The sequence below is a fragment of the Hypoxylon trugodes genome, assembly GCF_022578975.1.
Source record: "Hypoxylon trugodes strain CBS 135444 unplaced genomic scaffold F4822scaffold_9, whole genome shotgun sequence".
Taxonomy (NCBI): domain Eukaryota; kingdom Fungi; phylum Ascomycota; class Sordariomycetes; order Xylariales; family Hypoxylaceae; genus Hypoxylon; species Hypoxylon trugodes.
In genome coordinates, this window is record NW_026250024.1 from 2373267 (window position 1) to 2391076 (window position 17810).

General features: G+C 33.5%; 3 protein-coding genes across 3 annotated transcripts; 1 reads left to right on the top strand and 2 right to left on the bottom strand.

The window, feature by feature from the left end:
• Positions 1-364: 364 nt before the first annotated feature.
• F4822DRAFT_417340 (ABC-2 type transporter-domain-containing protein) lies at positions 365-5767 on the bottom strand. The gene is made up of 11 exons (XM_051459441.1): positions 5176-5767; positions 4688-5109; positions 4314-4633; positions 4004-4247; positions 3536-3955; positions 3298-3473; positions 2873-3239; positions 2431-2821; positions 1815-2371; positions 1293-1756; positions 365-1219 (listed from the first exon to the last, which is right to left on the bottom strand). Exons 1-11 carry the CDS (start codon positions 5576-5578, stop codon positions 781-783), a joined length of 4203 nt encoding a protein of 1400 aa, XP_051310888.1. The 5' UTR covers positions 5579-5767; the 3' UTR covers positions 365-780.
• Positions 5768-6299: 532 nt separating this feature from the next.
• Positions 6300-8265, bottom strand: F4822DRAFT_417341 (cytochrome P450). The gene is made up of 3 exons (XM_051459442.1): positions 7958-8265; positions 7464-7895; positions 6300-7404 (listed from the first exon to the last, which is right to left on the bottom strand). The coding sequence occupies exons 1-3, from the start codon at positions 8134-8136 to the stop codon at positions 6450-6452; spliced, it is 1566 nt and encodes a 521-aa protein (XP_051310889.1). The 5' UTR covers positions 8137-8265; the 3' UTR covers positions 6300-6449.
• A 25-nt stretch (positions 8266-8290) lies between these two features.
• Positions 8291-10537, top strand: F4822DRAFT_383489 (uncharacterized protein). Its single transcript, XM_051456441.1, has 7 exons — positions 8291-8916; positions 8993-9012; positions 9084-9123; positions 9178-9248; positions 9318-9706; positions 9767-9868; positions 9920-10537. Exons 1-7 carry the CDS (start codon positions 8712-8714, stop codon positions 10284-10286), a joined length of 1194 nt encoding a protein of 397 aa, XP_051310890.1. The 5' UTR covers positions 8291-8711; the 3' UTR covers positions 10287-10537.
• The last annotated feature ends 7273 nt before the right edge of the window (positions 10538-17810 follow it).

The window sequence follows — 17810 nt, forward strand, 5'->3', positions numbered from 1 at the left end:
AAGCGACGAAGGCTGCTGCGCCGTGTCTCAGGTACGGGAACACCCACCAGATGACCAAATCGCGCGGTTGTACGAACTGCTGTGATTTCTTATTGGCTGAAAGCTCAATCGGAGTCGGGGTCTCTTGCAGTATGTTTTAACCGGGGTAACACAACCTAATGAATCCCAAAAGCCTCTTTACGTGAGTCTTGTATCTTCGAAGGAAGCTGAAATGCCTCTTAAATGCCTTACAACTTCACGCTGTTGTCCTACCGCACTATGTTAACGGACTAAATCCAGTTGGATCGTCGATGGCCCCGAATTACGTCCGCGAGAAGCAGGCTGCGTGGGGGCTATTGTCGTTCATGGGTTCACTCAAGTGTATACTTTGGTACTCTTTAGATAGGTAGGTGCCGATGCTAATCATAGAGATTATCAGCCTTCTAATGATTCTATCATCTAAAACAACTCGCCCGACTACTTTAGCTATTATCAAGAGTATTGAGGCCCACGTACATACCAGGCTGCCAGGATACCTACCTACCTACTTTGTGTACCCGCCGAGTGTATATTTATATAAATGTTAAAAATAGAATTAGAAGCCAAAAGCAGGTAGTTGTTACCATGACCTCTGCCTATCTGGTGTAGGTTGCTATGGCTTGTATTCAGGCCAGAGAAAGAGATCTCTCACGTACACCTAGATCTTTAGCCAGATAATCTGCGAATACATCGTATCCATCTACAGCCCCTCACAGGTCGACCATCGAAGCGGAAACCTCTAACTAGTGGTCTCTTTAATAGCTAGCTGTGGGTTCGAATGGCTTTCAAAGTCCTTGTAGCCCAAAATATACCAAAAGTTGCAAAGATGTTAAAAATTACATAGCATGCAAGGAGCCCGGCGTTACGCCAGGTGTGGCCTACATTCATCCCGAAACTTTCCAAGAGTGTGTTTGCACTTAGAAATGGGCAATATTGACATTCTGTGGTGTTGAGTGGGTTGGTTACGTACCCTCCGAATGTCTGGACATAAGGTTGTAAGTAATCGTCACACGTAGTTGCGTTACCACTTGATGATATAACGGATTGGGGGAAGGGTATGTGGAGAGTCTCGATATCCGAGCAGTGAATGTGCGTCTGGGCTAGACCAGCAACTGTGAGTCCTTCCATCAAATATGTGAGTGGCGAAATGCGATACATAAAAATCCAGAACCGTGGAAGTTGTGCAGGTGGCATCAGAACCCTTTGATATTGCTTAGCAAGCTATTACTTATGGTCGAAGGTGAGGAAGGATAAAAAGGAGATCGAGAACATACCCGCAAAACACTAAGGCTAGCCAGTATAGCAGAATACCAATTTGCATAGCTATCTCCGAGTCTTTTATTCCCGCGGCTAAGGCCTGGGACAGTGTACTGGCCCACAACATGAACAGCCAGAGCAAAATAAACGTGAGTGCACCGCGATCTGCAGTTCCATAGATAGGTTCTCCATTGCGGCTAAGGCCGGTCGGGTAGTACCATGACGCAAAAGTGAGGATGCTGATAAGGGTTTGCCAGAACACCTCGACGAGAATATTAGCGATGAGGAGAATAGACCAGGAGTATGTCCTTGAATGTCGCTCTCGCACTTCGAAAAGCTCTATACCTCGGTGAAAGTAAGGGATGACCATTTGGTCGATGTAACTAAACAGATAAGTTGCGAAGAAGATCGAGAAAAGAAGGCTTGTTATGCCTTGCACGTTTGGGAATGTGTTAAAAAATGAGAATCCGTTGAGCAAGGCCTGTGATATGTTAACTAGCGCACTCACGACATTCTGGTTTGCTGGAACAAAGACTTACGGTACCGACTGAAACCACAATTTTTGTGGAGAGGTAGACAGGATTGCGCCATTGGTCTATGAACGTACGTTTCGTGACAATAAACATCTGCCGAAGAAAAGGAGTAGCATATGCATTTTCAGGGGCTACGACGAGCTGCGGAGTTGTCGAATGGGCTCCCTTTAAAGTGTTTAGATGTTTCACCACATCTTGCCTTTGTTTGCTAGCATTCCATATTTGGGTCCAGTCTATATGAGAAGGGTTATGCTGAACTTCAGACTGAATATTTGTGCTCGTTATGTTCAACATCCACTCCGCGGGATTCTCGCCGGTCTGGCATCGTGGTGCGCCATTGCTTTCAAAATAATAGACCAGGGTAGATGCATCTTGACCGATGTCGCCGAAGTAAAGTGTTTTTCCGTTAGTTCCAAGGAGCAATAAACGGTCAAACATAGTGAATAGCTGGAATGATGGCTGGTGTATGGTGCAGAGAATTGTTTGTCCGTTATCAGAAAGCTTACGGAGGAGAGTACATATAGACCAGGCGGTTTGGCTATCAAGACCAGAAGTTGGCTCGTCTAGAGATGTCAGTACATGGGATACATCCTCTTTTAGATAAGGCAGTTTAAGTACTCACCGACGAACAACAAGAGCTCTGGCTGTGCCACCATCTCAACAGCAATTGTCAAACGTTTACGTTGTTCTAGATTGAGGCCCTCGCCTGGAATGCCGACAAGCGCGTCGGCATATGACTGCATATCCATTAGTTCCAGAACTTCATTAACGTATTGCAGCTTCTCCTCTTTGCTCTTGGATTCTGGTTGCCTGAGGAGGCAACTAAACTCCAAGGCTTCTCGCACTGTAGCGGTGGCCATATGAACGTCGTCTTGTTGGACGTAGCCTAACTTTCGTTGATATCCAGTGCTTCGAGAATATCCGCCTACGGAAATGCTTCCAGTCACTTTACCAGTTGTAACACGGTCAGCTAGGACATTGAGTAAGGACGTTTTCCCAGCGCCTGTGATACCCTATATGGTTTCAGTATTGGCTGATATTAAGTGTAACCACATGCCACTCACCATCAAAACTGTAAGCGTCCCGGCCTGAAGCCAACCGTCAACATTCTGTAGAATGGTGCGGCCTTTAATATCATATTTGAGATCGCTCCAATATAGGAGAGCAGATTGTTGGGAGGCAGGAGCCTTGGTGGTAGTAACGTGAGTACTTCTATGATCCGTATTGGTGGTAACGACGGCCTGGTCCTTCTGACGAAAGGAGTCATTACTGACAGCGCTTTCTTCGTCATCGGCCACCTCATTATTCGAAAATAAGGTGCGTTTGAATACTAACACTTCGCCTCGAGACCGCTGTGATGATATATACTGTGTAGCAAAAAGATGAATACCGCAAAATGCCACCATCATGCCCAGTAAGATTCCGAAGTTTCTGCCAAAGGAACAGTTTAGACTCAAGCGGCAGCGGTATAATAGCAATAATAACTTACCGCCAGATATGATTTGATACGTATCCATACTTTGAGGATAGGTAGGCTGTGCCCTGGACGAAAGATTGGCCTGCTTGGCTTCCTATTGTCGCGCAAATTCTCTGGCTAATATCAATGGCCTCATAACTTGGTCCAATTGGGATCATGTTTGAGCATAGAAAGAGTCGATTACCCATCTACTATCGTATTAGATTCTCTAATGTTTAGAATATGGTTGGATACTCGGGCTCGTACGTACCTCGTTTACCATCAGGTTTTCGTACGTATAAGCAAGTGGGTTGATGCGCCAAAACCACCCAAACCATGGTACCATATAATCCGGTGGCACAACGAAACCAGTGTAGATGATACAGAAAAGTATTGCAAAGGAGACTGGGATCTGCGTATTATCCCGCGATCTTGAGACAGAGCCAATTATGCGAAATAGCATGGACATGGCGAAAATATTCACTAACATAAAAAGCCAATATAAGAAAAAGGCAGACGCGCTTCGTCGGAGGTTGCCTAGGAAGTAAATAGGAATGTGTATTCCAAAGCAAGTAGTAGCTTTAATCGGGATATCACAGATGAAGGCCGCAGCTCTCTCAGTAAACGGTTGATAAAATGCGTAACGGCGGTGCTTTTCTACTATTGGACGTTGTGCCCAGACGACAACGACCTGTTTTTATCAGTATTTGTTCTTGCTTGGTAACTCGAAATCACTTACCTCAAATGCAGGAGAGAACGCATTCAGGATCAAGGCAAAAAATAATAGCAGAGACCTTGACTGGAGACTATCTGTTGTCTCATCCAAGCCATAATACACACTACCTATGATTAACCCGAGGATGGTATTGGCGATGACGGTAGTAAGGTCTGTAGAGAGATTTTGACGCATCCTCAAAATCGCTCTGTTAAGACAGACAAGTACCTGACGAGGGGCCGAGAGCGGATAAGTGGAAGCCCGGAGGCTAAAACATACGCGTTAGAGAAAGCAACTGAAATTCAGGGGGGAGGAAAGTCAACGAAGGACCCACCCTAGTTGTTCCGTTGTTGCGTTTCCATGGCCTGTCGTGGAAAATGCAGCGCCGAAACTAGCGATCTCATCGCGAACGCGCTGGGCCCGTTCACCGCGTCTCCAGATGTTGGCGAATTCATCAGGTAAGCGTGGGATAGTACGCTCGCTGCTACCATATATATCACGCTCGGCTGGATTGGTCAGAGAGGTCAAGAAGTCGGCAGTTGTGACTCGGTCGGGCTTCACGAACCCGATCTCTTTGAAGTAGTCAACAGCCTCTCCTGTGGGGCCGTAGTAGATTTGACGACCCTCGTATAGCACGGTGACCTTGTCAAATTCCTTCAAAGCATCATGTTAACAGGTCAACCAGATTTAAGCGAAATTGGTACTAACTTGGTAAATATCCTCGGATGGTTGGTAAAGACTCATCGCCGCCGTCGACTTCTCAGTATCTGTTAACTGCCTCAAGTACTTGATGAAGCGCCGTGCAGTAGAGCTGTCAAGCCCCCGAGTGCTATTATCCCAGCATTGGAGTCGCGCACCACCCAAACAGGCTTCGGCAATGCTTGCCCGCCGCTTTTCGCCACCACTAAGGCCACGGATGGCTGTGTTCCCGATAGGAGTATCAAAAGCTGCACCTAAACCGAACTTCAAGGCAATGTCTCGACCTGCTTCGACCTTAGGCTTCCTTGATCTGGTTGATGCAGCGAAATTGAGGGTTTGGCCAAGCGTCAGTTCAGGGAAATGAACGTCCAATTCGGCGATATAAGCTCGCTCGCCTTGAAACAACTTGTGGAATTTGGAATAGGAAATGCCTAAATCCATTGTTAGTACCACGGCAACTCCTTGCTACCTAGGTATTTATCAATATTTTCTCGAACCTTGGTAGTTAATATGAGACCTCTCGTTGACCTCGAGGCCGTCAATATTGCCGGCTAGGACTTTGAGGAAAGTAGTACAGCCACTGCCCGGTCGTCCCAGGACGAGTAGCATCTCGCCAGGTGGGATGATGCCCTCAAGGTCATGGAGTATCCGAGTCTTATGGGTAGCATAAGGTCTAAGCAAACTGATTAGAAATATAGGAATAGCGAGTATATAATCCAAGAAGTTATATGCATGTTGGTTAGCCGTGGCAAGGCCCTGGACACCAAGTCTGACAAATGTCACTCCGACTTGAAGCTTTTCAAGATTTTCGGGCTTCTCGACAATCTCGTTTGTAGGATATGGCGGTGATTGACCACTACAATCCTCAGCCGTGGCCATTGGCAAATATAATTGATCCATAACGACTCTGAAGAGATACAGATGATAACCCGTTCGAGGGCGAAGCCAAGGCTCGCTCGTACTAAAGAGAATAACGTATTAACTAGAAGAGACATACAATGTGGGAATAACAGCCGCAAGAGCAAAGGGATGGCTTTAGAACCCCGGATGTTAGCCTGCCCGAGAAGGTCGATAAGATCAATGAAGGTACCTAGATAGGTAGGTACTTTGATAGGACCTATGTAGGTACACACATACATAGGTACATACATATATACCTAGGTAGGTATAGGTAGGTATACGAATGTACTTTGGTATATTCGCAGAATTTCCCATGCAGGTATCCGACTACGTACATATGTACCTAGGTATGTATATTAAATATCATATTTCGATACATCTCGGTACGTAGATACCTTTCGACTTTTCTTGGTACATGGGTACTTACCAAAAAGGGGTTATCTTCTTGTGCGACGCTCAGTTGGTTCGATGTGGTATTTAATTTCGTTGCGATACACCTTTAATTTTCTTGTCTAATATATGCTTGAACTTTTGGCAATTCCTCCCCTAACGAGTTGGTTTCTGAGTCCTTGATTGGCTTAAGTGCTGGGCGTGTGCATTATCATCATGAGCTGAGCTGAGCTGCTACCTGCAAGCCTCGGAAAGCCAAGCCAAGCCCTTTTGCTACATCTGTATGCGGTTGGGCAGACGCACAGATTGAATTGGCTATACTATGATTCACTGTCGAATTAGGAGGGTAGAAATTATACCGTATCATTCATACATATTTGCACTGTCTACACTTTTGATGGCACTCCCCTTCTCTCTAGCTTATACATATATGTATGTCTTAAATATCAAAAAAGCCAAAAAAAAAGAAGGCATCAATTACCTAGGTACCTAAGTAGGTATGTACAGGCATCCCACCATCATCAATGTCCTCCGCCGAGACTTGCATTCGCCGTTCCGATGTAGAGAAAGTAGCCTTCCATTCCTGTTCTTCTCGGCAGTAGACCTTTACGTCCAGGTCTGTATCAGGTTGGTTGAGGGCGATGCTGAAGCTAGAATTCTTAATAGTTGGCCTCACCCATCGTCCGTTAGTTGGTTGCATATCAAAACTCAAGATGATACTTGCTGCAAACCCCAGGGCTGTCGAAGTGGCGAAATGGCGACCAGGGCATAAGTTCAACCCACCGCCAAACCCACGGAATGCTACGGGGTTCCATCCTTTTTTCTTCCCTTTTTCTCGATGGAACCGTAGATAATCAAAATCGTCCACGTTTTCACCCCAGATAGACTTATTTCCGTGCTGTACGCTCGAAGGGATCATAACCAAGGCACCCTTCCTAAGGAGGTACCGCTCAGCAATCAACTGGTCCTCGACGGCCTGGACGACAGACACACCCATAGAGTGAGTGCGAATAGTCTCCTGATACGTGGAGAATAAAATGGGACATGAGTGCTTCACTGATGTCAAGTCAAGATAGTGGCTGCCGTTTTCCCCTTTTTGCAGTACCGCCAACAGCTCTTTGCGGCAGTCTTGGAGGATGGCATCATTGGAAAAGATATGATATACGAGCCAGAAAGTAGCCTGAATTGTATTTGCCAGAAGCGCAATTGTGAATGCAGTTGCGGTTTTCGCAATGTCTGGGTCGGATAAGCCACTATGAGAAAGGACATCGTGTTGCTTTTTTATGTAAGTCGACGTTCCCACGTCCTCTAGACCAACCCCTTCGTAGTAGCGTTCGAAGGCTTGGAATAAAGCCTTACGGGCACGGGCGGATTTCTTTGCCGTTATTGACGACATGAATCCTGTCACCAGGTAGGTTAATCCAGATTTGTATTCACTAGACGTTGGTAAGTACGTATTCTTTGCACAGGATATAAGTGACACAAATAGACATACTGCCAGGCTTCCCTAATTTCAGGACTCCGGAATGGGTTTTGATGACCATAAAGCGCCTCGGTAGTTACCATCATGACCCCATGGGATATCCATTCGTACATGCGCAATTTTCTAGGCGAATCATAATATTCTTGGGAATGAAGAGACGCCGTGACTTCCCAAGCCTTCTTGTTGAGAGCATCCAGATTTGATCCAGATGCTAGGCTAACATGGTTAAAATTATGGAATCTAGCAATGAAACCATCCTCCTCATCTTCACTCAATATTTGAACACCGGGCTGACTGGCGGCAATCAAGTTCGAGGCGATACGTGATAATATAGGCGAGAAAGAGAGTGTTCGAACATGACGTTGTACTGCCGGAATGAGCGATGTGGAATTCACGACATAGAGACGAGTAGCCGGTAGCCGTATCGTATAGATTGGGAGATCACTAAGAGTAAGCTGTGTTAGCAAATCACGAGGATGATAAGCTCTAGTGGCGAGAGATCTAACCGCTGTGCAGTCCAGTACCTAGTGCCCATCCAGGCCATGCGAATAACTGGACTGATGAATGGTATGAATGTATCTAGGGGTGGTGGTTCATGGACATCCTGAGTGGAGTACAGTAATGCCCGAAGAAGAGAGTAGGTGAGTAGTACAACCGCAAAACCAGCGGTTAGTGTCCAGTACATAGTTGTGAAATTGGGAAATGTTTCAAGAGAGCAATATTGCTTCGCTTTGACGGATTTAACTAGAGCGAAGCGACGAAATCTGGCAACGAAGACTTTATACGCACAGGTGTAATCCCAAGAGCTTTTGCTGACAATAATTCATTTATTGAAGTTTCCAGCTCCTTGTACAGTACTTGCGCTTCTACCATACTGTAGCCCCCAACTCAGCCTGCATACCTAGGTACTTAGGCAACACAAGTAGGTGTTGGTGTGTATGTGCATGCGGTACAACCCACGTTCGAGCATGACTTATCGCTACTCTCGCAAGGCTCTAAAAAGATCAATGTCGCAGGTCATAGCAGTGTTAGCTCTCCATTCTTGAAAATATTACGGCGGTTTTGCACGATATCGTTACACACACGAATTCGACAGATATTTGACAAGGCGCATCAACCCTCGGGCTTTTGAAATCTCCAACATTTTCAGCCTTCAAATTTCGCAGCATCGAGCCTAGAGATTCTCCTGTAAATCTTAGCTGGGCCGGGTATCTATCAAATCCTCGCTACCGATTTATTTTCGATTTTTCTACGGCCACCATGACTTCTGTGCCTTCTAATATAGACCTGTCCCATATACCCCTGTTGCCCGCTCCCCCGGGAGAAGTGACGAACTTCGTGAACCCGCCATCCATTTCCTGGGCCGGGAGGTTGGCTATCTACCTAACTCTACCAATCATGGTTATCGCATTTATTCTGCGTTCGTTCGTACGTATTCGGAACCGGCAATTTGGCGCAGATGACTGTACGTGTCAGCGATCTCATAGAAACCTCTGTGTTTTGCCTCATTATTCATATATTCTAACCTTAGTGTATAATAGATCTTCTATCTCTTGGGGTTGTGAGTACCTAGACACAGACCTGCCTAGACCTATATTGAACTTCTTTGGCTGATACCAAACTCTATGGCAGGCCTCTGCTGTCTCTTTCTGTGCTGTTATCTTACCTATATGTAAGTAATCATAAGAAACCAGTCGTAACAGGCCTAGAGCGCTTACCATACAAGTCAACGATGACATTTTGGGACGACACGCATGGGACATTCCCGTTTCCGAGATCCAGCCGTGGTTTTTCCAGGTAAGTGTTCCAAACGAACGGCCGCATCAGAATAACATAGCAAGTACTAACGGATGATTTATCGATCAGTATTCCACAGTCGTAGCATGTCTCTACAATATGAGCGCCATGTTCACCAAAATATCGATACTAACGTTATACTTCCGTGTCTTCCACCCGTCAGACTGGGCGAGAAATTTCATCTGGCCCGGTATCGCCATGATTTCGATAGGTTATCTAGTCCTCACGTCGGCCATACTCTACTACTTGATACCGCATAAAGGAGATGGGGGTTGGGGCTCAGATGCGAATAGACAACGCGAAGGTGTTCCATCTCGAGTCATCGACTTTACGTCGGGTGTCTTTAGTGCCTTTTCCGACTTATACGTCCTTACGATACCTACTTTCGTTATTGCAGGGCTCAATTTACAGCCGAAAAAGAAGATTGGGATCGCGTGCATCTTTCTTACCGGTCTCTTGTAAGTTGTACACTTGGTGAAGCCGTGTTTGGTACTTGGCTAACCTACCTACGTATCGAGATCCTGCGGCTGTTCGATAACAGGCCTAGTATTCAGATACCGCGCCCTTGTGTATACGGTAGAAGACAACAGATGGCTTTCAGTTAAGTTTGAAGCCCTATGGTAAGGCAATTACCCCTTAAGTTCTTATCGAATCTCGCTGACATTCTTCAGCGTCGCCGAGCTCAACATCGGAATTTCATGTGCCTGCATCCCAGTTTTCTTCGTATTATTCAGGTCATTTATGCAGAGAACTGAATCTGGATTCGATTACATGAGAAGATTCCTAAGTCCTCGCCATAGTGTGACGGCCAATGCAAGTGGTGTGACGGTAGAGCACCGCCCAGAAATCTCGCTGCGGATCCCAAAGGGTACATTAACTGGACTTCAATCAATTTTCCGCAAAGCTGGCCGAACCCAGAGTAAAAACATGGACGGAGTGAATGATGTGTTGGCATCTCAATATTTGGAACTTCAGTCAATCGATTACGACTACCATGCGCGGGCAAGGCAGGATTCGCGTGTGGTAACAAGTCATTAATTGAAAATAAGAACCAGCTTTAAGGCGCCATCTAAGGCTTCTCTAGGTTAAGAAAAGCAAGATGAGTGGGAATAACATGCTCTTGTTTTATCTCGGTATCAAAGCAGGTGGTTTTATTTTTGGAAGTTGTTTGCTGAAATTTGCATTTCTTTGTTGCCTACTGTTAAGACACCTATAACATCCTGATAAGAAGCCATCATTAACACATATATAAATAAAAGTTAATAAAGCCATTAAAAACATTATAAATATTTTATTATATATAAAATATTAATATAACTTTTAATAATTTCATATTTAAAAAAAGAAATTATATTAAATAATTATTATAAATTATATTATAAATTAATAATAAAAAATTATAACATATATATGATTTATAAATTTAATAAATTTAATTATATAATTAAATTATAAAATATATATAATTTATAAGATTTAATAATTATTATAACTTAACATGAGGAAGGTTAAGGAATAAGGACCTGGTAGGGCTAGGTGTTACGTTCCAAGCTGCGGGGTAACACATATAGTATAGAATTGGGGAACAGTGATCAATTGGTCACTGGGAAGCTCTTGCTTTATGGCTCAACTGGTTGTCCCCAAACTAGTTTGTGACATTAGGGTGACCAATTAAAAGAGGTCTTTATGGAGGCAACAGAGACTGTGTGTTAAGGCTTATATAATGACCTTTAAAGGTCTTTAGGAACATCATAGAGACAAACAGAGAGGAGGTCTTTGGGAATATTATAGAGATAAACAGAGGGGAGGTCTCTGGGAATATCATAAAAATAAACAGAAAGGAGGTCTTTAAGAATATCATAAAGATTACTTAAATAAAGGATATATAAAAAAGAAATCTTTTATATATTTAATTATTTTTTTATAATTTTTTAATTATTAATTTAAGATTATTCTTTTAAATATAATAATAGAATTTTAAACCTTTTTAATAAATAAAATATACTTTAATTACTTAACTTATTATTAATATTATTATTTTTAAATTAAGATATTTTAAATTAATTAATTTAATAATGATTATACTTTTTAAGGCATAATATAATAAACTTATACCTTAAAAAGGTATAATTATTATTAAATTAATTAATCCGGGGTTTTTTAATTTAAAAGTAATAATATGTTATAACTTAACAGGAAAAAGGCCAGGGAATAAGGACCTGGTAGGGCTAAGGTAACCAATCAGAAGAAGTCTTTATGGAGGTAACAGAGACTGTATATCAAAGCTTATATAATGATTTCTGGAGGTCTCTGGGAGTGTCATAGAGACAAATAGAGAGGAGGTCTCTGGGGACATCACAGAGATAAATAAAGAGGAGGTTTTTAAAGGTCTCTGTTTAAGGAACAGAGACCACTTAAATGAAAGATATAAGAAGGAAATTGTAACGAACCTATGCCTCAGAGAGGTATAGTTGTTGCTGGATTAGCTAATCTGGGGTTTTTTAATTTAAAGGTAATAATATTAATAATAGGTTGTCACAAACCACACAGGCCTACAAGGATGTAAGACCCTAGAGGAAACCTTTTTCTTTGCCAAAATGGAATAATGATAATAAAAATATATAATATATAACATAAATGAATATAAATAAGGGTATCTAATTTTATTTAGTGAATATAACATGGATAAGTATAGATAAGTATATCTAATTTTATTTAATAAATATAATAGGGAATAAGTATAAATAAAGGGATCTAACCTTATCTATAAGAAAGATAATAATAGGGAATATTTATATAATTATCATGATTTTTTTATATATTTAATTATTTTTTTATGGTTTTTTAATTATTAATTTAAGATTATTCTTTTAAATATGATAAGAGGATTTTAAGCCTTTTTAATAAATAGAATTAACTTAATTATTTAATCTATTACTAATATTATTATTTTTAAATTAAGAAATCTTAGATTAATTAATCTAATAATAATTATATCTTTTTGAAAAATAGGTTCATTATATTTTGATAATTTTTTGATTAATATTAATATTAAGTTAAGAAATGGTATAAACCATTTACAAAACATCTCTTTACCATTATTAATTAAATTTTCTTTTATTTCATTAATTTTTAAAAATAAAATAGAAAATTTCTATACCTTCCAAAAATTATCTTTTAAAGGATATTATAATTAGATATAGAATGAACTAATAGATCCTAACCTAAAAAATAAAGAAAAATTAAGTAAAGAAGAATTTTAAAATAAAGATTTAAATGATTTATAATAACTTAATCTATTATTATTTAGAATATCTATATTTGTTCATATTATTTAAAACTTATTATTAATAAAAAAAATATTTTAATTTATTAATAAAATAATGCCTCCTAAGATATACTTATAAATCCCAGAATTAGAAATACAGGAAGAAATTAATATTAAAATAAAAAGGGATAACCAAAAAAAAGAAAAGACCTTTAACTAACAAATTAGAATAATAATTACCCTTAAAAAAATTAAAAGATTTAAAAAAGAATTAACCTTAAAGGAAACCAGATTAAAAAAAGTCCTTAAAAGATCCTTATTGGGAACCTCTTAATAATTAATATCCCTTAAATCTTTAAATAATAATAATAATAATAATAGAAAAGATAAGAAAAAAAAGAAAGATAAAGATCCCTAATCAAAAAGGAAAAGAATAATAACCCTTTTTCTATTCATTAAAAAATATAAATTAATAAACCCATTAACCTATAATAAAATTTTGGATATTAAAGATTAATTTATATATATAAAACTTTATTTATTTTTTTATAAAGAAAACCTATTATAAAAAAAATAATAAATATTTATTATTATTTAATTCTTAAATAAAATTACCTTTATATAATTTTAACTTATTTTAGAAAATTATTTTAATATTATTAAAAAAAAATTAAAGGAATTTTAATATATTTTTAAACTATATAAATATTTTGAAAATAAAATATAGATAATATTTAATAAATTATTTAAAAAGGAAGAAATATAGAAAACCATCTATTATCTCAGATAAAAAAAATAAATTATATTTTATATAATAAAATTTAAATAATTTATAATTATAAGGTAATTATCTAAAGATATATAATTTAATTATCTTTATAAAAGAATAATTATTTAGATAAAAGATGAATTCTTTAAGGAAAAATAACTTGTCATTATTAACAAATATATGACCAAAGTAATTCTTTATAATAATAAATTATATAAAAGATATAATAAGAAAAAAAAAGGCTCTAAAATAATAAAAAATTAAAGAAAAAAGGAATTAATTAAGATTTAGAACCTAAATATAATTAATAATAATAAAAAATCTAAAAAAGATTTAAACAAGATTAAATACTATAATTACCAAAAAATAGGATATTATAAGAATTAATATAAGAAACCAAAAAAATAACCATAAATCCCAGAAAGAAGATTAGCTAATATAATAATAATAACATTAGGATCCTTAATCTTAAAAATATTTAATATTATCAAAAAAAAAGAAGAAAAATAAGAAAATCCATTATCAAATTATAATAAAGCCATCTAATAAATAGAAATAAAAAGTTTTATAAATTAAATAAATTAATTATAAAATCTTAATATAATAGATATAAAAGATTCTAAAGAGGAAGAAATGAATATCTTTTTAGAAAAATCTAATTCTTTTTTATATAAATAAAGGCCATTATAGGATATAGATTGGAATATAGAAGGAGAAATAAAAGAAGAAGTGATATTTTTAATATAAGTTAATAATCAAAATATCTTTATTATATTATTATTAAATAAAAATATTATTCTGATATATTTTAATAAAATATAATTATATTAGTAAATAATATAAAACTAATAAGATTCTAATAATAAAAAAGGATAAAATTAAACCCCTAAATTGGAATTAATATATCATATATGGCTAATTAAATAAATAGATTATTATTATTATAATTTTAATAATTTAATAAATCTAAGATATATATTTAAAAATAATAAAATATAGATCTGAAAATATTGGAAATAGAATTATAAAAGAATCTATAAAATTATTATTAAAAGAATATTTAAAAAATAAAGAATATTAAAATTATTTATCCTAAATATATTTAAAAATCTGGATTATAAAGAGGTAATTAGAAATGGATGGGATTAGGAATTTATATAATGATATTATAAAAGTATATATAAGATTTCCTATATAATACTTTATAAAAAAAAATAAAATATAATTACCTTAATTAAGTTTATTTATAAATATTTAAATGTTATCTTAGGTAAATATTATAAATAAATATTATTATAATATAAAGAAATGATTAATTAATTTTAAAAGGAAATATAATATTTAGAAAATAAGATTGTAACTTTTTAAAAAAAAATTGAATAATTAATAAATCTATTATAAGAAATGATTAATATAATTAATAAATAATAAAATATAGTAGAAAAATTATTAAAAATCTTATAAATAATATTAAATAAAGTTAAGCTAACATATTTAATAAGAATAATTAAGGGATCCCATTTAATTATAAAAATAATATAAAAAAGATATAAATTTAATATCTTAATTAATTTAGGATATATAGTTAATTTAATCTATCTAAGATTGATTAATATATATAGAATATTATATTAAAAAAAGAAAATGTTTTATTAAATTAGTAATATTGATAAAAGTTTTATTACCTATAATAAAAGAAAAATTAAAAGAGAAATTATAGTTTTCTTTATTTTGATCTAAAGATATTAAGAATTAATATTTTTTAATTTTATTAATATAAATTATAAATTAATTTTAAAGAAAATATAGTTTAAAATTAATAATCCAAGAATTAATTAGGTATAAAATCAATTTTATTAGAATAAATTAGAAAAAGATTTAATCTTTAAATATTAGAAAAAGGTTAATTTAAATAAATTAAAATAATAATTATAATAAATATAAATAAATAACCTTATAAAAGAATATTTTATATCTTTATATTTTATGATATAATATATAGATATTAAAGAATTAAATAATTAAAAATAAATTAAAATTAAAAAAAAATATATAAAAATATTTCTTAAATTATTCCAGGATAATCTAAATATAGATATAAATATATTAAAATATAATTGATATAACTATAAAATAATATTAAAAAAAAACGAATATCCAAAATTATATTAAGTTTATAAATTAAGTCAAAATAAATCTAAAACTTTATATATTATATTCCAAAATAAAGAAATAAAAAGGTTTATATAAAAATTAAAATTATTAATAAAATATTTAATCTTTTTAATATTTAAAAAAAATAAAGATAAAATATCTAAATTAAATAAAAAAAGAAAAATAATATAGAAAAATATTTATAATTATTAATAATTAAATAAGGTTATAATTAAAAATAGATATCTTTTATTATATATTAAAAGTTTAAAAAAAGAAATAGATAATAATAAATAATTTATTTTATTAGATCTAAAATTTATTTTTAATTTTATATGAATTATTAAAGAAAATAAATAAAAAATAATTATTAAAATATTATATAATTATTTTAAATATTTAATAATATTATTTGGATTTATAAATATATCAATTATTTTTTAATAAATAATCTAAAATATTTTATAATAATTCCTTAAAAAGAATATTTTTATATATTTAAATAACATTTTAATTTATTTAAAAACCAAAAAACAATATAAGAAAAATATATATAAAATCTTTAAGACCCTAAGAAAAATTAAGTTTTTTATAAACCTAAATAAAAATGATTTCTTTATTTAAAAATTTAATTACTTTAGATATATAATTTTTCCAAAATAAATTAAGATCTAAAAATCTAAAATATTTATAATTAAAAAATAACTAATCTTAGAAATCATTATAAAAATATAAGTTTTCTATAATTTCTATAATTATAATAAAATCTTAAATAAAGATTTTAAGAAAATTATAGAATTAATAATAATTATAATATATATTAAAAATCTAAAAGATTTTAAATAAATATAAAAGATAAAAAAGATATTTTAAGAAATAAAGAAAATTATAATAAAAGATCTAATAATAAAATTATTTAACCCAAATAAAAAAAAATAATTATATATTAATATCTCAAATAAAATAATAGGAACAATATTAGAATAACTAGAAGATAATGAAAAATAACATTTAATCATTTATTTTTCCAAAACCTTTAAAAGATCATAAATAAAATATAAAATATATAACTGTCACAAACCACACAGGCCTACAGGGGTGTAAGACCCCGGAGGAAACCTTTTTCATTGCCGAAATGGGACAGGAGTGCATAGCACATGACATGGATAAATATGAATAAGGGTATCCAGTCTCATCTAGTAAATATGGCATGGATAAATATGGATGAATATATCTAATCTTATCCAACAAATATAATAGGGGATGAATATAGATGAGGAGATCCAACCTCATCCATAAAGAAAATAGTAATAAAAGAACATCTATATAATTACCACAATTCTCCTATATATTTAATCATTCTTTCCATAACTCTTTAATTATTAATTTAAGACTATTTTTTTAAATATAGTAAGAAGACTCCAAGCCTCTTTAACGAACAGAACATACTTAATTACTTAACCTACTATTGATACTGTTACCTTTAAATCAAGAAAACCCCAGATTAGCCAATCCAGCAACGACTATACCTCTCTGAGGCATAGGTTCATCACAATAACCAAGAATTTATAATTATTTATTAAATATTAAAGAAATAAAAATCATAGATATTAGAAATTATTAAACCTTTGGAAATTTATTTAGATTATTATAATCTTAAATTTTTTATAATTATTAAGGTTTTTAGAAATAAATAATTATAATAAATAAATAATTTTATATATTTTAATTTTAAAATTTATTATATTAAGGAAAAAGAAAATATTTAGATGGATATTTTTAATAAATTAAAAGATTTTAATATTAAAAAAATAAAAAAAAAAGGATAATATTTTAAGAAATATCTAATAATATTTTAATATTATTAATAATATATCTGATTAAATTATAATATAAATGAGAATAAAAGATTAAAAAAGAAACTTTATAAATTAAAGATATTTTATTAATATAAGATTTTACTATTAAAAATATAATATTATATAATAAAAAAACCTATATATTATTAATATTATAAAAAAAATTTATATAAAAAATATATAAATATCTTTTATATAAATATTTGGGAATCTTTAAGACAATTATATAACTATAAAAAATATATAATTTCCTAAGAATTAAAAGAATAATCAAAAAGATTATCTCAAACTATAATATTTATAATAAGATTAAAAAAACTAAATATAAATTATATAAGTTTTTATAATCTATTAAGATTCTAAATAAATTATAGGATATTATTATATAGGATTTTATTATTAAATTATTTAAATCATAATATTTAATAATCAAAAAAAAATATAATAATATATGGATTATTATTAATAAATTTATAAAATATGGATATTTTATATTATTTAAAGAAACCTAT

Bases quoted from the DNA above. Each gene is read 5' to 3' on its own strand.
- F4822DRAFT_383489 (XM_051456441.1), top strand. From the start codon at position 8,712: ATGACTTCTGTGCCTTCTAATATAGACCTGTCCCATATACCCCTGTTG. The intron at 9,013-9,083 runs GTGAGTACCTAG...ACTCTATGGCAG, and splicing joins ATCTTCTATCTCTTGGGGTT to GCCTCTGCTGTCTCTTTCTG. The intron at 9,124-9,177 runs GTAAGTAATCAT...TTACCATACAAG, and splicing joins TGCTGTTATCTTACCTATAT to TCAACGATGACATTTTGGGA.
- F4822DRAFT_417341 (XM_051459442.1), bottom strand. From the start codon at position 8,136: ATGTACTGGACACTAACCGCTGGTTTTGCGGTTGTACTACTCACCTAC. The intron at 7,896-7,957 runs GTTAGATCTCTC...GCTTACTCTTAG, and splicing joins AGGTACTGGACTGCACAGCG to TGATCTCCCAATCTATACGA. The intron at 7,405-7,463 runs GTATGTCTATTT...ACCAACGTCTAG, and splicing joins GAAATTAGGGAAGCCTGGCA to TGAATACAAATCTGGATTAA.
- F4822DRAFT_417340 (XM_051459441.1), bottom strand. From the start codon at position 5,578: ATGGATCAATTATATTTGCCAATGGCCACGGCTGAGGATTGTAGTGGT. The intron at 2,372-2,430 runs GTGAGTACTTAA...TGACATCTCTAG, and splicing joins AGAGCTCTTGTTGTTCGTCG to ACGAGCCAACTTCTGGTCTT. The intron at 1,220-1,292 runs GTATGTTCTCGA...GCAATATCAAAG, and splicing joins CTAGCCTTAGTGTTTTGCGG to GGTTCTGATGCCACCTGCAC.